This window comes from Plutella xylostella, chromosome 13, assembly GCF_932276165.1.
Source record: "Plutella xylostella chromosome 13, ilPluXylo3.1, whole genome shotgun sequence".
Taxonomy (NCBI): domain Eukaryota; kingdom Metazoa; phylum Arthropoda; class Insecta; order Lepidoptera; family Plutellidae; genus Plutella; species Plutella xylostella.
Window position 1 is genome coordinate 8883288 of NC_063993.1, and position 18198 is coordinate 8901485.

At 36.9% G+C, this 18198-nt stretch overlaps 1 protein-coding gene across 3 annotated transcripts in view; it reads right to left on the reverse strand.

The window, feature by feature from the left end:
* The window catches only part of LOC105385073 (synaptogenesis protein syg-2), an 88431-nt gene that overhangs the window by 14264 nt on the left and 55969 nt on the right, over positions 1-18198 (reverse strand). For all 3 annotated transcript variants that reach the window (XM_038111938.2, XM_038111937.2, XM_048624844.1), the window contains 7 exons: positions 11803-12009; positions 7818-7972; positions 6259-6403; positions 5497-5627; positions 3140-3302; positions 1314-1465; positions 110-332 (listed from right to left, as the gene is read on the reverse strand). In XM_038111938.2, coding sequence (XP_037967866.2) covers positions 110-332; positions 1314-1465; positions 3140-3302; positions 5497-5627; positions 6259-6403; positions 7818-7972; positions 11803-12009 — 1176 coding nt within the window. The remainder of the gene's footprint in view (positions 1-109; positions 333-1313; positions 1466-3139; positions 3303-5496; positions 5628-6258; positions 6404-7817; positions 7973-11802; positions 12010-18198) is intronic.

An 18198-nucleotide genomic window follows, 5' to 3' on the forward strand; every position in this document is an offset into this window, starting at 1 on the left:
CGTAGGTACATTGCGGGGTATGTATGATAGGTTTAAAAGCTTTGCTAATATTATACTAACAAGCCCAGCAATGCACATCTACTTTACAGTGTCTAGTATCCAAACTCACCAGTAACACACGTGAGGTCCAGCGAGTCATGCGTGAGGTTATACACAGTACAATTAGTCGGCGGGTCGGGCGTGGTCGCCGGCAGCAGCGTGTAGATACACGGCGCGATCTGCTGCCCCGCCAGGTTGGTCGCGCGACAGGACAACGACCCGTAGTCGGCGTCCGAAACCGGAGTGTAGGATAGGACGGAGCGACCCTCCTTGCCTTCTGTGGTGAACCGCTCCTGGAAGGTTAAGCTGGTTAGGGGGTTTGAGGAAGTACAGGGCGTTGCAGTAAGCTGAAACTGTGATTCTTCATTATAAGTTATAGTTTTCTGCACTAGCGATTTGAATGCTGAAGGTTCCATGTTCGAGTTTCGACCCTGATTACTCCCTTTTGGCACATGTATCTTTTTAATCGTTAAGTTTTTAAGTCTGTGTCGGGGATTTTAAGTTTTTTCCTTTATAAACATTTTGAAGATATGTATTACTAAGTATACGAAAAATAGAACATAATATTATCGAAGCATTGAATACCTAGATGACTGTGGTGTTTACTTATACTCGTACCAGCAATATAGCAAGAAGGTAGCTATTATTGGTTTAATGTCTAGCCGTATTACGTACGTACGCCGTAAGAAGATCAAATAAAATAAGTGCTTCAATATTTGTAGTAAGTATTTATCGATAAACATATCATGTAAATACCCAGCTTTTATGAGATAAGCGATAAAATTTATTTGTTGAAGCGGAGTTAAATAAAATTTTATTGCACTTAAAAAGCAGCCGGCAGTATTTTCGAAAAGTACTGCGCATTTTTTATTTTATTTAAAAGCTGCAGTTGTGTCTTAAGGACTTAAAGTTTTCCTTTGAGGCTAGACTCAAAGCCTGCTGATCTTTTTTGTGTTAAGAATTTATTTTCGTTTTCGCTTATGAATGGGCACCTCCTTCTCTTCCTTTCGTAAAATAGGCGTTTATGTGTTAACAAATCTTCTACCACTACTTTGGATTGGTTCCTCGGACTATAAAGAGGACATATAAGATAGGTATTAATGTGGTTAAGTATGCAATTCAGTAAAATTTACCGCAGGACATTTGTCGAAGGACATTCGCATGTATTTTTTTTCGTGTTCGCTTTCAACACTCAATATTTTATTGCAGCCATCGTTTACTGAAAATCACCCTACAGTAAAAAGACGAACACCACAGATCAAGAAGCCACTTACAGGATCAACCTTGATGGACCCGGCGGAGTTGTTGAGCGTCCACTCGAAGGTGTCGGGCGCGGGGAAGGCGTCCACCTCGCACAGCACCGAGGCCGCCTCCTGTAGCGCCGCACCGATGAGGCGCACCTCGCGCTTGCGGCATAGTGGCCTGTCTGGAGAGGGAATTGGGCTTATTATGACGTTTACACGGGTAACTAAGTGTAGACGCCATGCCGATTAGGCACCTCAAGCTTGCGGGATAGTGGACACTCTTTAGAGGAAATTTAGCTTGTTTATGGTGCACGGGTAAATAAGGGGCCGTCTGCACAGGTGACGAAATCGCGACGATAGTATCGTTGTGCCAAGTATTTCTACTATATGCTGTCATAGAAGGCGTCTCAATACTACACTACACTACAAGGTGATATTATAGTCGAGGGGTTGATTGAGTACGGCGAAAAGACAACTCGTCGGAATAGAATAGAATAGAGGGGCCCCTAAGTGAAGACAACGCGATGATCAGATCCACCTCGCGCTTGTGACACAGTGGCCATTCTGGAGAGGCATTTTAACTTATTTATGGTACACGTATGGGGTTGCCGACTGTATAATATTCTTCGCCATGTAGGGAGCTTCTAAAATACATAGATCGATAAGTCATGATCGCTACAATATGTCGAAGTATTGTAGCGTCGAAATTCAGGCAAGCCCACGTGTGAGTTGCCGACTGAACTTCGAAGTGTAGAATCACTGTCTTTCCATTCGTATACCTAGTATTTTATTATTGAATGCAATCAATCACAAGTTAGTGACTAGAGTAGGCTGTCTATAGCTTCTGATTAAAATTAATATTCGCTCGATGTGAGCACGTTAGTTTTTATTCGTTAAAGAACAAAACTACTGAATATAACAAAAAAATACAAGAGCACAGTAAATTTTACTTTTACAATGGCATTTTAGAATAATGGAGCAATACCAAAGGTTTTTTCTTTCGATAAAACTGCACTTATGTTATCGCAGGACGGAGATAAATTGCTACAATTTTAGCGATCGGATTGGAATAGACTAGTCCTTGGCAGTCTGATTTGTAGTCGAGAATTGTTATACGTACCTATGTATAATTTAACTCTCACCTACTATTGTGCAATTCACCTGTATTAATATATTAAGTATATTTGTATTTTACTGTCATAAAGTACTTACATAAAATAGTACTTAGATTTTTTACAACGTTATTTTTATCTAAAGCAAAAACATTAGATTAAAATGAACATGATACTCAGGGAATGAGATAAAGTAATTACATTAATTCTGTGTAAGACCATAATGGACAGACTATTTCTGTTCTATTCTCTGCGGGGGCGTAAGTGCCTGCACCTGACTCACTCGAATGGAATCTTTAAGCATATCCTCTTAAGGTCTAAACTGCCTTCGTAAGCTTGGACTGTTTCCCACCACACTGGTCCACTGCGGGTTGGTAGACACACACGGCACAAATCTACATAGATGTGCTAGAGCTAGATGCGTAGGTTTCCTCGCTATATTATATCACTTACCGTGTGCAATTTAATCATTGTACATACATTCCAAAAAAACTCATCAGTATCTGTCAAGGCCAGAATTTGAACTCACATTTCTGTCGTGAGAAGGCGCTTGCCTCAAGTACCACTGCTCCTAAAATTGTTTGTTAAAATTTGACGCGAGTTAGAATCCCGGCCTTGACAGATGCTATGTTTTTTAAAGTATTTACATAATTAATTAAGAATCCAAATGACCTAATACTAGTTCAACAATTCACAAACCACAATAAATACACCGATGAGAACCCAAACTTTGCTGAAACTTACAGACAATCTGCAGGGACAGAGGCGGCGACTTCCCGTCGCCCTCCACGTTGGAGGCTGTGCAGGTATATTTGCCTGCCTGCAGCCTCGACACGTTTCGTAACGCCAGGTTGTTGTTGCCTGTCAGGATCACTCCGTTTGACGGATTGTGCTGCAGTTGGATGCCCTAGTGATGGAAAAAACGGTTTAGATTTGGAATGGGTTTTTGGGATAAGGAGATAAAGAAATGCAATTTAAAGTCTAAGTATTAAAATGAAAATAAAATGTTAAGTAGGTTTAAAATTAATAAATACTAACTCACTAGCAATGAAAAAGTTACAGTATAGCAACAAATTACTCTAAAACGAAAAAGGGTAGCCTAATTATACCGTCTGTAATTTTAAATTTCATTTCACACAGCGCATCAGAATTTTACCAACTATAAACTTAAATATCGTATTCTAATGCGTCGGATTTTGTTGGTGGAACCATAGACTTAGTATAAACTGGCGTAAGTATATACTAAGTCTATGGGTGGAACTGTTTCATTGCTCGCGATTGAAATAATATCGGCAACAATTGCAGAACAGAATTATTTAAAATGAACCCCTGTAGAAGCAGGGAATGGATCAATCAACTGTTTTTGCATCGTTAAAGACTCTTCAAAGCCAATTATACAGTAAACATCTTGCTCAAATAGACATCTGATTCTAAGTAAATCTATTTCTACAATGTCACGGTCTAATTGACTTAAATCCTTGAAAGGATTAAAACGGCGATTATTGCTAGATTCCAAATCATTTTCATTTCAAATTCGGACAAAGTATTGTCTTGAATTTCCTGCTGTAGCTATTTTCATATTTCAAAGGAAGTTTTACTATGAACTTGTATTGTTCAATAAGAATTTAGGGTTAGACTTTGTCTGTCTCTATAATGGGAATACCGTTGTTCTCTACTATAGCCAGATGTTCAATGGTAGTTATAGAGTGTCCCCCATTTGGCCTTTTCATCTTCGAGGATTGGCGAGCTTTTAGTTAATGTCTATTTTAGGAGCTTTTAGTAAAATATTAAATGTAAGTTTCTCGTCAGTGTACACAAGAATAATATTCTAAACCAGACTTAATTTCAATGCATATATATCCACCATTGACCATAGCACATTCACGCATTGCTAATGGGCTATCTATCTATATACATCGTGTCAAATTACTGTTTCCGTTAGCTGGTAGATTAGGAAGGCTATAAATTTGGTCCAGTTGAAACATTCCAACTAGCCTGTTGAATATATTGTCACAGTAAAATATCTACACCATCTAAATAACCATTTTATTTTTATTTTATTCGTAAAAAAATCGTAGGTAGGTAATTCATGTGGCATTACAAAATTGTAATCTGTATTATTATTTTATTTTATGATCGCACTGTAAGCTCAAGATAGTGAGATAGTAATTGTGTAAAACTTTATTGATTTGAAGATCCCTAGTTAGAACCCTTACATACCAGTACGTAGTTTAGGTTTTAGAAGAAAAGAAGTAAATTTTAGAGCTAAAGAAAACAAACCGTGTCTATATCCCTAAGCTACCCTGTTTATTTCTAAAACTTACCGTAAACCAGCTTTTAAAAAGGCGTTTTAAATTTAATCCTTATAACGGGCACTAAGATCTGTTTTTTGCACCTGCACCTCGGTTCAAATCTGTGCATTCCCTGGCGCGGCAATAAAAACTGAGACTCGTATTAAACCGCTTTATAATAGAGCTGGCTGTATGCGTTTCATACGTGCAGATGTAGGTGTATAAAATCTAGCAGAACCAGTTCTAAAATTAAAAATTCAATGAAATGTTGAGGCAGACTGCGTTCAGAATCCTCGGGCGGATATTTAGCGAGTCGCTTCATAACTATAAAAAAGTTGATTAAAACTGCTTGGTATTTCGGTTTTGATATAAATGTTTGTTTTTTTAGTTTATAACTTAAACATTTTTAGAAATAATATTATTATCTCTGTTTTTACCACAGATACTATCTTATTTAAGATTTAATAAAGGTTTGTGGTTGTAGCATGAATTGTTATCTACCAACTTATAAAATAAAAGACTAATTGCTACTTTCTTGCTACTGAATACAGTATAGAAATGCAACACAATGGATAGTTTTACACGGATAAATCCATATTTCAATACTGTCTGGCAGAAATATTGCAAAAATTATAATAAATACGGCAAAGTGCAATATTTCCTCGCAGAGAGCCGCGTTCACAGAATTGAATACGAAACCTTATACAGAGACATTTCGCTTTTAGAAAACTCCACTCCATTTTTGCACAATACATCCAATCCTATTTTACAAACCGGCAAAATAAAATGTCACTTGGCGTGTTGACTCACATTATGCTCCCAGACCACTTTATAAGCGGGCGGGTTGGCGTCGACCTCACACCCGAAGTAGACGTCATCGCCTTCCTCAATATCATTGGGGTTCATCTTGGCTCCGAGCAGCATCGTGGTAACCGGCACGTCTATTGCATTCAAAAAATCACTATTACAAAATGGAACTCTACCGACGAAAGGAAAAGAGTCAAATTCAAATAATAGACAAGTGAGAAGACTCTAAAAGGTTCTAAAGTTGTCTAACTAGATTACAGGTTGAAACTGGAATTTAATTCTAGCTTTGTCTGAATGAATTGAACCGTTCCAGAATGTTAAGTACGGAAAACATTTTTCTAATTACAAAGGAGTTCATTATGCTTTGTCTTTGCAAGGTATTCAAGAGTTTTCATTGAAACTCGTTTGCATACTTAGTGCAAGTGCCTGGCAGGGGCAAACTAATGTTCTTGCGAGGAAGTTATTTCAGTAAACTGCTATTGAATTTCCTTCACATAGATGTGTATCGAGACAGCAATTTAAGTGAAGCAACGCAGCGTATATAGCTATAAGATATTTTCTAACAATAGCGTATAATAAGAAGAGTTTGTTCAAAGAAGTCCCACAAGAACTGCGACGCGACGCCGGGAGCGACGGAGCGCCAACTGCAGACAATACTGAGTCAATTCTTCCGATAAAATGTATATTCGTTTTCTGGGAACTTCTTTGACTGCAGTTACATTGAACTTTTTCAATGTGCATGCAAACTAAATGGAAGCGACTTACAGTATATATTTAACAGTAGTTTGCTTTCAATGGCGGAGTGGTTTAGCTTTGGATGCTCAGCTCTGCAAGTGAGGATTTGCCCATTGTACTCCTTCAAAGGAGTGAGGCGGAGGACCGATTGAGTCTCGTTTCCGTTCTCTGAGTGCTGTGTGGAAATAACTTCATGTTAGTAAAAAAAAACACTTGTTTTATTGGTAATGGTTTTGGTGGCCTGCTAGCCTAGCACGGGGCGCAAGACGCGCACTTCAATACGTGACAAAATTAGGTAAATTATCGTGATGCAAAACTTTTTTAAACGTCTTGAAGCGCGCATATTGCACACCGTGCTAGATCTTCTACATAATACCGCTTTAAATTCACCTAACATACATTTTAATAAAACCTTTTTCCTAACTTCCCACTGGATTGCATATCGGATAAATTTCCCTATAACTGGGGCATAAAAAGTAAGACAAACCTAGCGAGACCATTATTTTTAACTGGGTCAGTAGGGGTTATTATGCTTCAGGTGAGAGCCCGTAAATATGCTTGTGGAGTTAATAACACTCCATTGATTCCACTCGAGTAAAAGAACTCAAATTGACGCAAATTAAATTTGAACACAATATAGCACTTTATGATAACACATATCCATACTGACGCTGCTGATCGTTTATTTATAAACGTGTTGTATCGTTCAAAGCGGTATTTTGGGCGCAATGAATAATACTAAGAATATTTTCCTCTAACAGCCCTTTGTTCGTAGTTAATGGAAAAGGTATTACATTATTCACGCTACTATTCAATATTCTTTTTTATTGTAGCCGACACTGATCTATATTTTTGTGTGGTGATAAGGGAAATGCATTACATTAATTGGTTCGTTTCGTAGTGGAAATGCCCCAGGTTCATTATATTTCTTAATTCGCGCAGTCTGAGTGTAGCTCTCGGCGGCTCCAATTAACGATTGAATACTGCCTGCAGTTGATGAATTTACACTAACAATGGAAACCTTTTGAATAAACAGCGCATTTATGGAACACGGGAATCTGTTTTCACTAATCCAACTCCGGCATTAGAGGGGTTAAATGGCTTTGTAAATGGTATATTAAATTGATAGCTTTGGTTTCGTGCGTTGTTAACAAAAAAGGTTTTGTTTTTGTTGAAAGGTCTGACACACGAACGTGGGAGAAAGTTTTACCGAAGAAAATGAGAAAAATCGTAATTCCATTATCAATAATGGAACCGCAACACACTGCAGAGCTATTATAGGTACTTATAAATATATTTTGTCATCATCATCAGCCCTATAATAAACTTATACGGATATACAGCCTTATAAAAAAGGCTAAAGTAAGCCGAAAGTGGGTGACTCAGGCTCAGGGGATCACGTGATTTTTAAATGAGGAGTTTAATATTTGTTTCATGAATTTTCAAAAGGACTCGGACAAAGGTTTAGAATGTCCAGGTGAGTCACCCTCTTTCGGCTTACTAGGTAAATTTATTTATTGACACTAGGTATACCACTTTTTCGACACCCCACTGATGTATTACTATCATATGAAATATCCCCCACTTACCCTCTGCTCGCTATCACTGCTGAGCACCCGCCCGCCCATCCGCCAGGTGATGAGGGCGGGCGGGCGCGCTCCTGACGTCACGCAGCCCACCTCGGCCACGCGGCCTACTGACAGCGGCTGCTCGCGAGACAGGATCTCCACGGATAGTGGACGCACTGTTGGCAATTGAAAATCAATTTTGAAAAAGTAATAACACCAGATTTCCTACGGAACCCTTTTTTGTTCACCGTTATTTTAGCGGACCACCTATTTAGTATTTTTGCGCGCCTTTCACGGAACATCTACGTTCCGCAGAATACTAAATCGAAAACCGCTGCCCTAGACAAGTAGTCGGCATTGGCTGGATGAGGAAGGCCCAGGACAGAGTGTTGTGGCGCTATTTGCGAAAGCTTTGTCCAGTAGTGGATTTAGAATGACGAAAGTATTGAGCCGTATTTTCCGAAATTTGTTTCCTTCAGTCAACTTAGATATTTTACACATTTTTCATAAATAGGACGGTATCCAAATGTATTACGTGTGTGTATCTCTAAAGGGTTGCTCGTATGACTTTTTTACATTTTTATATCAGAATTTCAACTTTTGACTAAAAACAAATAAAGTATTAATTGATGAACTGTCAACTCTGTTCTATATTCTGATACAGCGGTCTAATTGACGGATGGATGTTAGACTTAAGTAAATTACCTACTATCTTTCATATTACTAGTGCAAAACAAAAATAACTTTTATAATGCCCTTAATGGTAGACAAACAGTTTGTTGAATTCAACAAGTGACATTGTAAGTTCTAGGTACTGCGAGCTAGCTTTAAACTATTAATAGTTATTACTTATCAGAAATCGATAGATAAGTACCTACAATTCCAATGACACCTCCTATCGCTAACTTTGTAACTTGTTGATAGTAGCAATTATCTACACTGTGATTGGTTGAATCTACAGGTAATACTACTGACTGCCTGTGAGTGAGTGATCCGATCGTATGATTCGAGCCAAGTGCTCGACAGATGCATAGTAAGATTGGATGGAGTCGTATCTTAGTCGGAATATTATGCTTTTCCGAAAGGGAGTACTTACTTTTGGTTTATTTTGAAAACCTAGTGTTTGCTCAATAAATGCCTGTAACTTAAGTGAAAACCGCATTAAAAGTTTCCCCAATTGCACAATGCCTATTGCATCTTCATAATCGTGAAATCATCTGGGCGAGAATTTTCTACCAGGGCAGCATAACAAAGACGGAGACGGTACGAAAGGGCAGCAAGAGACGGCCCGGGTATTCCCCTGACGGCCCGTCGACACTTAGTGGTTAGACTGCAGTCGGCGGCAGGCGACGGAGACAAACGATTAGTCCACCGAGCCCGGAGGGTTACTCTATACTGAAGAAAAAGGAACGAGAGCTCTCGTGCTATCGGCACGTTCAATACAACGAGATAGAGTTGCTCGGGCAGCAGCGCTCCGAAACATCGTTTTTCTTCATATAGAGTGACCCCTCCGACGCTAAACTGTGGTGCGATGAGTCGACGAGATTTGAGAGAGGTCCGGTGTACCTATAGGGAATATCAGTTATAAGTTTGATGGTATAAATTTAAGTTGTCATCGATATTTATTGATAAGTACATGAGGAACGTCGCAAAATTTAAAAAATAAATGCAATATATATATACTCGTAGTTACTTAACTACCTGTTTTCAGAAATCAAGATCAAAATAGGAACGTGCGACTACTTAAATGTTTAAATATAACCCAAAAATGCTGAAGTAAAGGTACCTAAACGTTTCTTTATCCATCCGTACTCAAATGTACCCTCATACCCTCTTCAAAACACATTTAAGCACTATTATTTGTTTAGAAACCTTTTCGTCGTTAGGTACCTCTGTTACTGTGGATATTTACGTCGACCTCCCCACATCAAGAAACAATAAATCATCCACATTTCATTTAATTAATTCGATTGTTGGTAGCATAATTTCAAGAACATAACAAATATTCATATTTAACGTTATTTATTTAACCTCTAACCCCCACGTAGCACTTGCCACACATAATTTAAAAAGTAGTTCATCAAAAACATGACAAAACTGTTGTGACAATGTCTCCGACAGTTTTCATTACACTGTATACACACTTCATAGTATCATGAAAAATGAGGGTCATTACATTACATTACACTACACTCTATCACCGGGAGTACGCACTTAGGGTTAAAAGAATCAATAATAACGTACATAATATACTGTAACGGTCAAGGGCGCTTTTATAAAGGGCTTTTACGCTAATATTAGGGAAGGGAACGTAAAGTAAAAAGGATGTATGTATCTGAAAGGGGCCTACACTTCGTTTCGCGATAAAGATGTTATCAAAAATCGGGAGGAAGGTTTCGGAACCCGTATTACTGAGGGGAAACGTCTGGTACGGGGTAACAATAACACGCCATCTGCCGACTATCTAAGTTGTATTTTCGGAAGCTTTTCTTCAACATGTTTTTCGACAAGAAATTGCAGTTATCGAAGTTATAGGTACGTGTTTTATTCAGATGGTGTTTTGTATTGCTTATGTTATGGTTTGTTTTGTTAACTACAACGTGATTTAGAGAGAAGACCAACTTTATGGTAACACAAACAATATATGATATTTTATTAAGTATCTCACCAACATTTTATTATATAATTTTTACTTCAAGTGCAGTGAACTGAGTTATTATATTCAATAAAGTAACATTAATGCTTATACATATGAGATTATTATTGTCCCAAATAATCTTATCGAGATTGTGGGGATTATGTGCGAGTATTTTTCTCAAATATATACCTATTGTATGTCTTAGGAGAAAATACAATAAGAATAGAGCTAATCCAGTGAATAGATAAGGTTTATATTGTTTAGGTATACTGTGAGGTAGAAGTCGGTTAGAAGATAAGTAACGTAATGATAAATGGCAATCCCTTGGCTTCTGGAATTAGGTGCCATATTGGAATAACATAAATGTGGAAAAATAAATGGGCCCTGATGGAGGAGTAGTACCTACCTTATATCTTAAAGTTTTATAATTTTAACAGCAATCAAAGATGAATGTGCATGCTGTTAAAATTGCAAATGCTCTTTGCACATAAAACGAATATTTTAGGAAAATTAATTTTGACAAAAAAATTAAAAGCAATCTGTAGTGACGAGAATATTTCTGGAACAGGTGGTTTAACAGGATAGCAATAGCATGTACCGAAGGAGTATAATTATATTATAGTCATCACAAAACAATGGGAACTGTTTTAAGGCAACACAAAGCTAGGGGAAAAAGCTAGTTCCATAATGCCTACCTCTCTAATAGCTCAATAATTACAGAATTATGTCGTTTGTCATTGTCTTTGTAGAGACATAGTTGGCGCCAATTCCATTAAAGTATCGATTACGCTATAATCAATGGAGTTCTAATCGCTTGAATTTGCGGCTAGTAAAACTTTTATCGTAGGGTTTTTCCATCACTAGCAATGAGACAAGGAGGTCCCCCTTTGCAGTGACACTAATGTTAGCAGCAAATTTTCAGTATGTTTTAATAATAGTAATAGTACCTACTTGTGTTGGGGCCAACCTACCCGCACTAGGGCCGGGTGGAAGACTAAGGCCTAAAACCCTTCCTTGATTAGAAGGAGACTCGTGCCCCAGCATTGGTGACGTGATGGGTTGTTATGATGATGTTTATGCTGCATAAGCTCTCCATAATCCTAGATAGAGCACGTCGTATGTGTGTATAAAAAAACACAATCTTGTTCTGTCTGTCTTGTATCTATTTGGTCTGGAAAATATCGTTCTTTAAGTATGACCATCAGATTGCACCCAACTGCTAATCGCCTACTGCTGGACAACCTTTCCCGAGGAATGCCACAACACTCTGACCTAGTCCTTCCTTATTGTAGCTACAATCCTGTCTACAGACAAAAATACAATAAAATAGGCCGATTTTTTACACCTTAATAAGCAAAATGTACTTACAATAAAGCTCCACTCTAACACTAGCCCGCTGCGGCGCCGCCAGCAGCGTGTTATCCGCCGTGCAGGTGTAGGCAGACGAGAGCTGCGCACGCGTTGCGTTGTGCACCTCCAGGGTCAGCGACCTCGGGCCGTCGCGCGCCTCGCCGGCGCCCAGCGTGGCCAGGACCACGTCCCCTTGCAGCCACTGCACGCGCGGGGTCGGGTTGCCTGGGGGAGAAGTTATATGTAGAGAAGAGGAAATGGGAAGAAACACTGAAAGTTAAACAGATGGCGCCTTAGACGAGTGCGCCTGATTCCCCAGTTCTAATTGTCAGTGTTCTGTCGCCATTTTTTCGCCCAAACAATGGTCATGGGTCAGACAGAACCTGAAAGGCACACTCGATTGTGCTGCCAAAGTTTCACTTGGTCTTCTTCCCCATTGTATAGCAATTTAAATAGTAAGAATAAACATTTATTCACTTTTACAAAACAAAACATACTTACACTAATAAAATATGCTTAGCACTTTACAACAATAAAGAGGATTATGAAAAGTTTTGTGTTCATTTTGTGCTGTGGCTGTGAAAGGGCTCTGACTCAGAATAAAGCTACAGTTAAACTCTAAGGTTAAGGCTGTCACTAAAGCTAGAAGAAAATCAGAATCTGTCAAATCTAGTGAGGGGGGTTGAGGTATGCGGGGCGTTCTCCGGACAATGACATGAAATTTTAACATAGTACTCGAAAACATTAAAGTGAAGACATGCCACTTTGTTAAACATATACTAAGTAAGTAATATTGTTTTGTAAGTGATACGAAAATATTTATTTTTATTTGAAAGTATTTTTAACCCTAGAGTGCTCGCGCTATGAGCATTTTGCCGCCCTCAGCAAAGAATGTTTATTATTTTGTGAACTATGCACTCCTCAAGGTCCAGCGCCTATGTAGCTGACTTCTCGGTCTTCTGCTACATGTTACGTAAATTTGGAGAAATTCAGTGCACAGGTTACGGCAGGACGAGAGAATTGAAGAGAGTGTGTCGCACGGGGCGGCAAAATGCTCACCGCGCGAGCACTCGCGTCAGTAAAATTTTAGTTATTTTTTTTACAATTGTTATGAAATATTGTTAGTTTTTTTGTGTTTTTTGGTAATAACAATGTAAATATAATGTAGGTATGTATCTATTTCAGTTTACATTCGATTAACGATATAACTTTGTTAATTTACTAACGAGTTAATTTTACGAAGAATTTACCTGGAAAAAATTGCTCTGCCCATAACTACACCACGTATAACAATAAAATCTCACATATGGACAATACATAAGTGTTTTTTATTGGTCCGGTGGTACAAGTCTCCCGTTTTGTACCACCAGACCAACATAAAACACCCTAAAGAAGAGAGGGTATATGCATATAACTATGTCCATATAAGAAAAATAGTAGGTCAAAAAAGGGTGCAATACATGAAGAAAGTTACTGTGCAACGATCACTTTGTGTTCATGTTTCAGGACTGTGTTGCTGAAATAAATGCTGTTGATGACGATAACGTCAATTTTTTTTAATAATTTTGAGTTTTGTTGATTTTGTGTGGTTTAAGACAAACTTATACCTAAAAGATCAGATTTTTTACCAAAGCATGAACGATAGTTCATATAATGGACAATTATAGTATAAAAACTATAAATATTACTTTTTCTAATACCATATGATTAATTTTATTCAAATTATATACATTTATAAGTTTTCGTAATTATGAAGTGTCCAAAAAATACATTTTAATAGGGGCGGCAAAATGCCGCCACGCGAGCACTCGCGTCACACAAAAAGGCGCGACTACTCTAGGGTTAATATTTAATCATTAATTATAAAAAGTCGTGCCCGTGCCGATATTTATACAGGTTGTTGCAAAAAGGGTATACTAAACTAAGCCGAAACCTACGTGTGCAGCATGTTATTGATGTTATGTCTAAAACCCTGGAAATGAAATCAGAATGTAAGAATTCGCGTTTTTTTTTTTCGCGAATTAAGTATAGCCTCACTTGGGGGCAGATTTTAATATAAGAGGGACTACAGGGTGTTGTATTAAAAAAAGTATAGTTAGCCGAAAGGGCGTTACTCTGAATAACTTTTATCCTACGTATTTTTTTATATTCGTGAAAAAAAAAACGCTTCTCCATATATTTTTTTTTGGTCACGTGACCTTTTAGTTAGACGACCTGTTTTTAACCGACTTCAAAAAAAGGAGGAGGTTCTCAATTCGTCGGGATCTTTTTTTTTTTTTTTTTTTTTTTATTTTTTTTTTTATGTATGTTCACCGATTACTCCGCCGTTTATGAACCGATTTTGAAAATTCTTTTTTTGTTGTATTGGGTTGAGCTTCCAGGTGGTCCCATTTTTTTTTCAGAATTTTATCTCACCCCCAAGGGTGGGTAAAGGGGTAAAAACAGGGTATGAATTTCAATTTTGGGCACATATTAACCGATTCTAATGAAATTAAGAACGTAAATATAGTTCTTATAACAAAAAAATATGATGGTGACCTTGAGCTGATCTGATGATGGAAACGGAAGGCAGTCAGGGGAACTCCTCAACGGTATATAGCAACTAGTTCGTGTTTAGGCTTGAATGATTCGTATTGATTAGTAGGACATTTTGGTATCATTTGCACCTTACTTTTGATTGAAAATTATTACAAATAAACTAAAAACTATTAAATAAAATAATAATTAAAAAAATTAAAAAACCGACTTCAAAAAACCACTAAAATGTAAGAAATAATTTAAGGTTTACACAAATTCTACTCGTATGAGACAGTACAAATATACCTAAGCAGGAACTGTTCTTTTTTGAAGTTGGTGCCATATTTCTTCAGATTACTTTGTCACCGCACCAACATCAAAAAAGAACAGTTCCTGCTTAGGTATATTTGTACTGTCTCATACGAGTAGAATTTGTGTAAACCTTAAATTATTTCTTACATTTTAGTGGTTTTTTGAAGTCGGTTTTTTAATTTTTTTAATTATTATATTTTGGTGTTTTAAAAGCAGAACAGTAGTTTGCAGAACTCTGCATATACAGGGTGTCCCAAAAGGTTACGTAGCTGGCAAAGGTGGTGATATGGGGTGGTCTGGGTGAGGTATAATATGTACTTAAGTATGTGTATTTTGGATATGATAGAAATAATATTTTTGTTTCTTAAAACCAAAAAAAAATAAAACCTTGTTGCGCTCTTTTGCTCACTGTAAGTACCTACAAATATTGCTGTATTAAAAAAATTGCGGTTTTGTAATAACGATGATAAAAAAAGTTATTTTCAAGTCAAGGAGTCAGTACCTAATTACAATTTCAGTCAACACCAGGTTAACTGAAAAAAAATAGATAGTTCTAATTATTCTATAATCACTTTAGATCGCAAACATTGTAACTCCACTTTTCTCGGCGAAAAGTCAATTAGTGTCAGTTGGTGTCAATTAGGGCATGCAATACCGGAATAATTTTCAATACCGGTATTGAGTTTCAGTATTACTACTTCGGGATTCCGGTACTAATACCGGTATTAGACTTTCTTGTTGTTATAAATTATGTATTATGTTGTTATAAGTTATGTTTCGCTGCTACAGATAAACCTAGTGGTTTCCGATAGTGGCTAGATAGAATTAAGTAAAAACATGTAATTGGGATAAATAAATGATTTAAAAAAAAAAAAATGGCAAATATTGTGTTTAAAGGACTATAGGCCAAAATTAAACAAGAAAAGGCAATCAAATTCTGTAATTATAGATATAGATTTTTACGACAATTGAGTATTAGAGTTAAAATGATAGATTTGAAAAAAAAAATTGGTGTCGGTTTACGCATGGGCAACAGTAGATTTCCAACGGCCAAAAACTACATTAAACTATTGGAAACAAGTGCGCTTTCATAGTATATAAGAACACAAGGCTAACTATACCTTAATCGCTTTATTTATAGCCTAAAAAGTCCGATTCCGGTATTACTTCAATACCGGTATTAACTTTCAATACTGGTATTGAAAAATACTTATTTTTTTCCGGGTTCCCGGTATTGCGGTATTGTATGCCCTAGTGTCAATAGAAACGTTTTTTGAATTTACATGTTTTGTTTTACTCTTTATTCGAAAAAAAAATCTGTATTCCGCATTTTACAATTTGTTTTCCTCTAAACCAGAAACCGTGATTTTTAAACAAGAAAATTTAGTAATTCCCTTTATTCTCATATACTTACAACGTGCGATGTAGGCGAGCGTGAACGAAAACTATGCAATAAGCCTTTGTTTTTATTACTAATTTACTAAAATAAAATAACATACTCAACAATGTTAATATATTTTTTTTGCAATATTGTAAAATTAAAATCTAATTATTAACATGAATATCAACTTTTTTTTGACGGCATGACGGCTGCTGCAGCTACGTGCTGTCCAGACCTCCAACCAATCCCACCAGTACTGCAGGTTGCGTCGAATACGAGCCATTCTCTTCGACTTGACAAAACAGGTGCTCCTGGAAGGGCCATAAATCGCACGGATCATTTTAACTAGAACTACAAATAAAACAGTATATGTGTCTCCTCTTAAAGTTGGTCACGAGGAGTTACGATGATTACGATCTGAGGTGACGCTGACGATATACAAGGTGTTGCAAAATGTGTATAAAGCTAAGCCAAAAGTGGATTTAGGGGTCATTCTGATCCACTTTTCTTCAACAATTTTGAAAATTCACAAAATAAAACCTTTTACAAAGAAACTTATTCGATCACGTGACTTTTTACTATAAAGACCGAATTTATTTTTCGAGAATTTCCAAAACTAGTAGAACAAAAGTTGTTCAGAATAACTCCCTGAGTCACCGCCTGTTGGCATAGTATAATCTTTTTGCAACATCCTATATAGGTAATATCAGGTTTACCTGGGCCTGTAGAGTGAGATTTGACCTGGCAAGGGGAGTCACAATAGATCTTTTAGGTTGCAGTGGCGAATGAGCACTGGTTTCCCTGCCCTTTTCTATAACTATAACTATATGTAATTTTATGGCAATTCAATAATGGTATGACATTTACATATTTGAAAAAATAATAAAAAATATAGGTACATTACCTATAACCCTAATAAAAAAAAACTGGTTCAGCCCTTCCTTTAAACTTATAACACCCCTCTATTTCCTTCAGGAGTTCAAAAGCTGTGTTAAATACATATTTTTTATGAGTTTTTTTTTAATACTAGACGACCGTATGGCGTAGTAGTTATTGACCCTGACTACTGAGCCGAAGTTCCCGGATTCGATTCCCGGCTGGACCAGATCTTTGTTTAAACACAGATATTTGTTCTCGGGTCTTGGATGTGCCCGTAAAATGGCAATAGGCCCGCCCCCTATTACATTGGGATTTAAACAACACTGGCGAAAAGTGGGTGCAGCAATGCACTTCTGCCTACCCCGCAAGGGAGTACATTAGTACAAGGCGTGAGAGTGTATGTATGTGTGTATATATGTAGATAAAGTCGCACTTAACCGCTTTTTTTGCAAAGCTTGTTAAATACCTTCATAGATTTAAAAAAATATGTACATTTTAGTTCTTCAATTTTTAAAAGTACTTATACTTTTGAACACCCTTTAGTGTACAGACTACCACATCTTAAAATATATATTATAAAAAAATACGGTTTTTGGTTTCAAATAATACAAATTGAGAACTTAATTTTCAACACCCTGTATATTGTGTAGCTTACCTACCATACACAACCGTTAAAATAAAATAAAGTTAAATTATTACCCCTCAGAATATAAACAGGCTCGCGCTTTGGCATACTGTATTGACCGTATAGTTCTTATTCGGAGAATCTAATAAGTGTCATTATGTATAATGTTTACCTTTATCTATGCATCTGTAACTCTATAGTAAAAAATGTAAACAAATCGAAAAGGCGAAATGTTTTCTAAGAATTTTCGGCTTTTCTCCATCTAAAATGTTTAGAAAATTAACTTTTCATAGCAAATGCATATGTATTATAATATTTGCAGTCATCATTTGTTGATTTAATCAGTTTTTGTGAAATATTTGATTAAAAATAAAATGGCGTGGGTATCGCTCCTAACAGGCCGCCACCAGGGCGACGACTGAAGAAATCTGAAATCTGTCACGGCGTCATCATTTTTAAACCGGAATTTATTAGTTTTTTGCAAAAAAAGTTGACTTCTGGTCCATTAAATCCAACTCTTTAAGGTAACTTTGTTAAGAATTTAATTACCTACACATACATATAAGATTCCATGAAAATGGGCCCACTGATTTCGAGGGTTTTTTCATAATAAGTCAAAAAATGGCAAAAGACATGGTCTGTTTGCAATTTTTTTTAACATACTTATTATAATCCTGCACCAATTTCTAAGCAAATATCA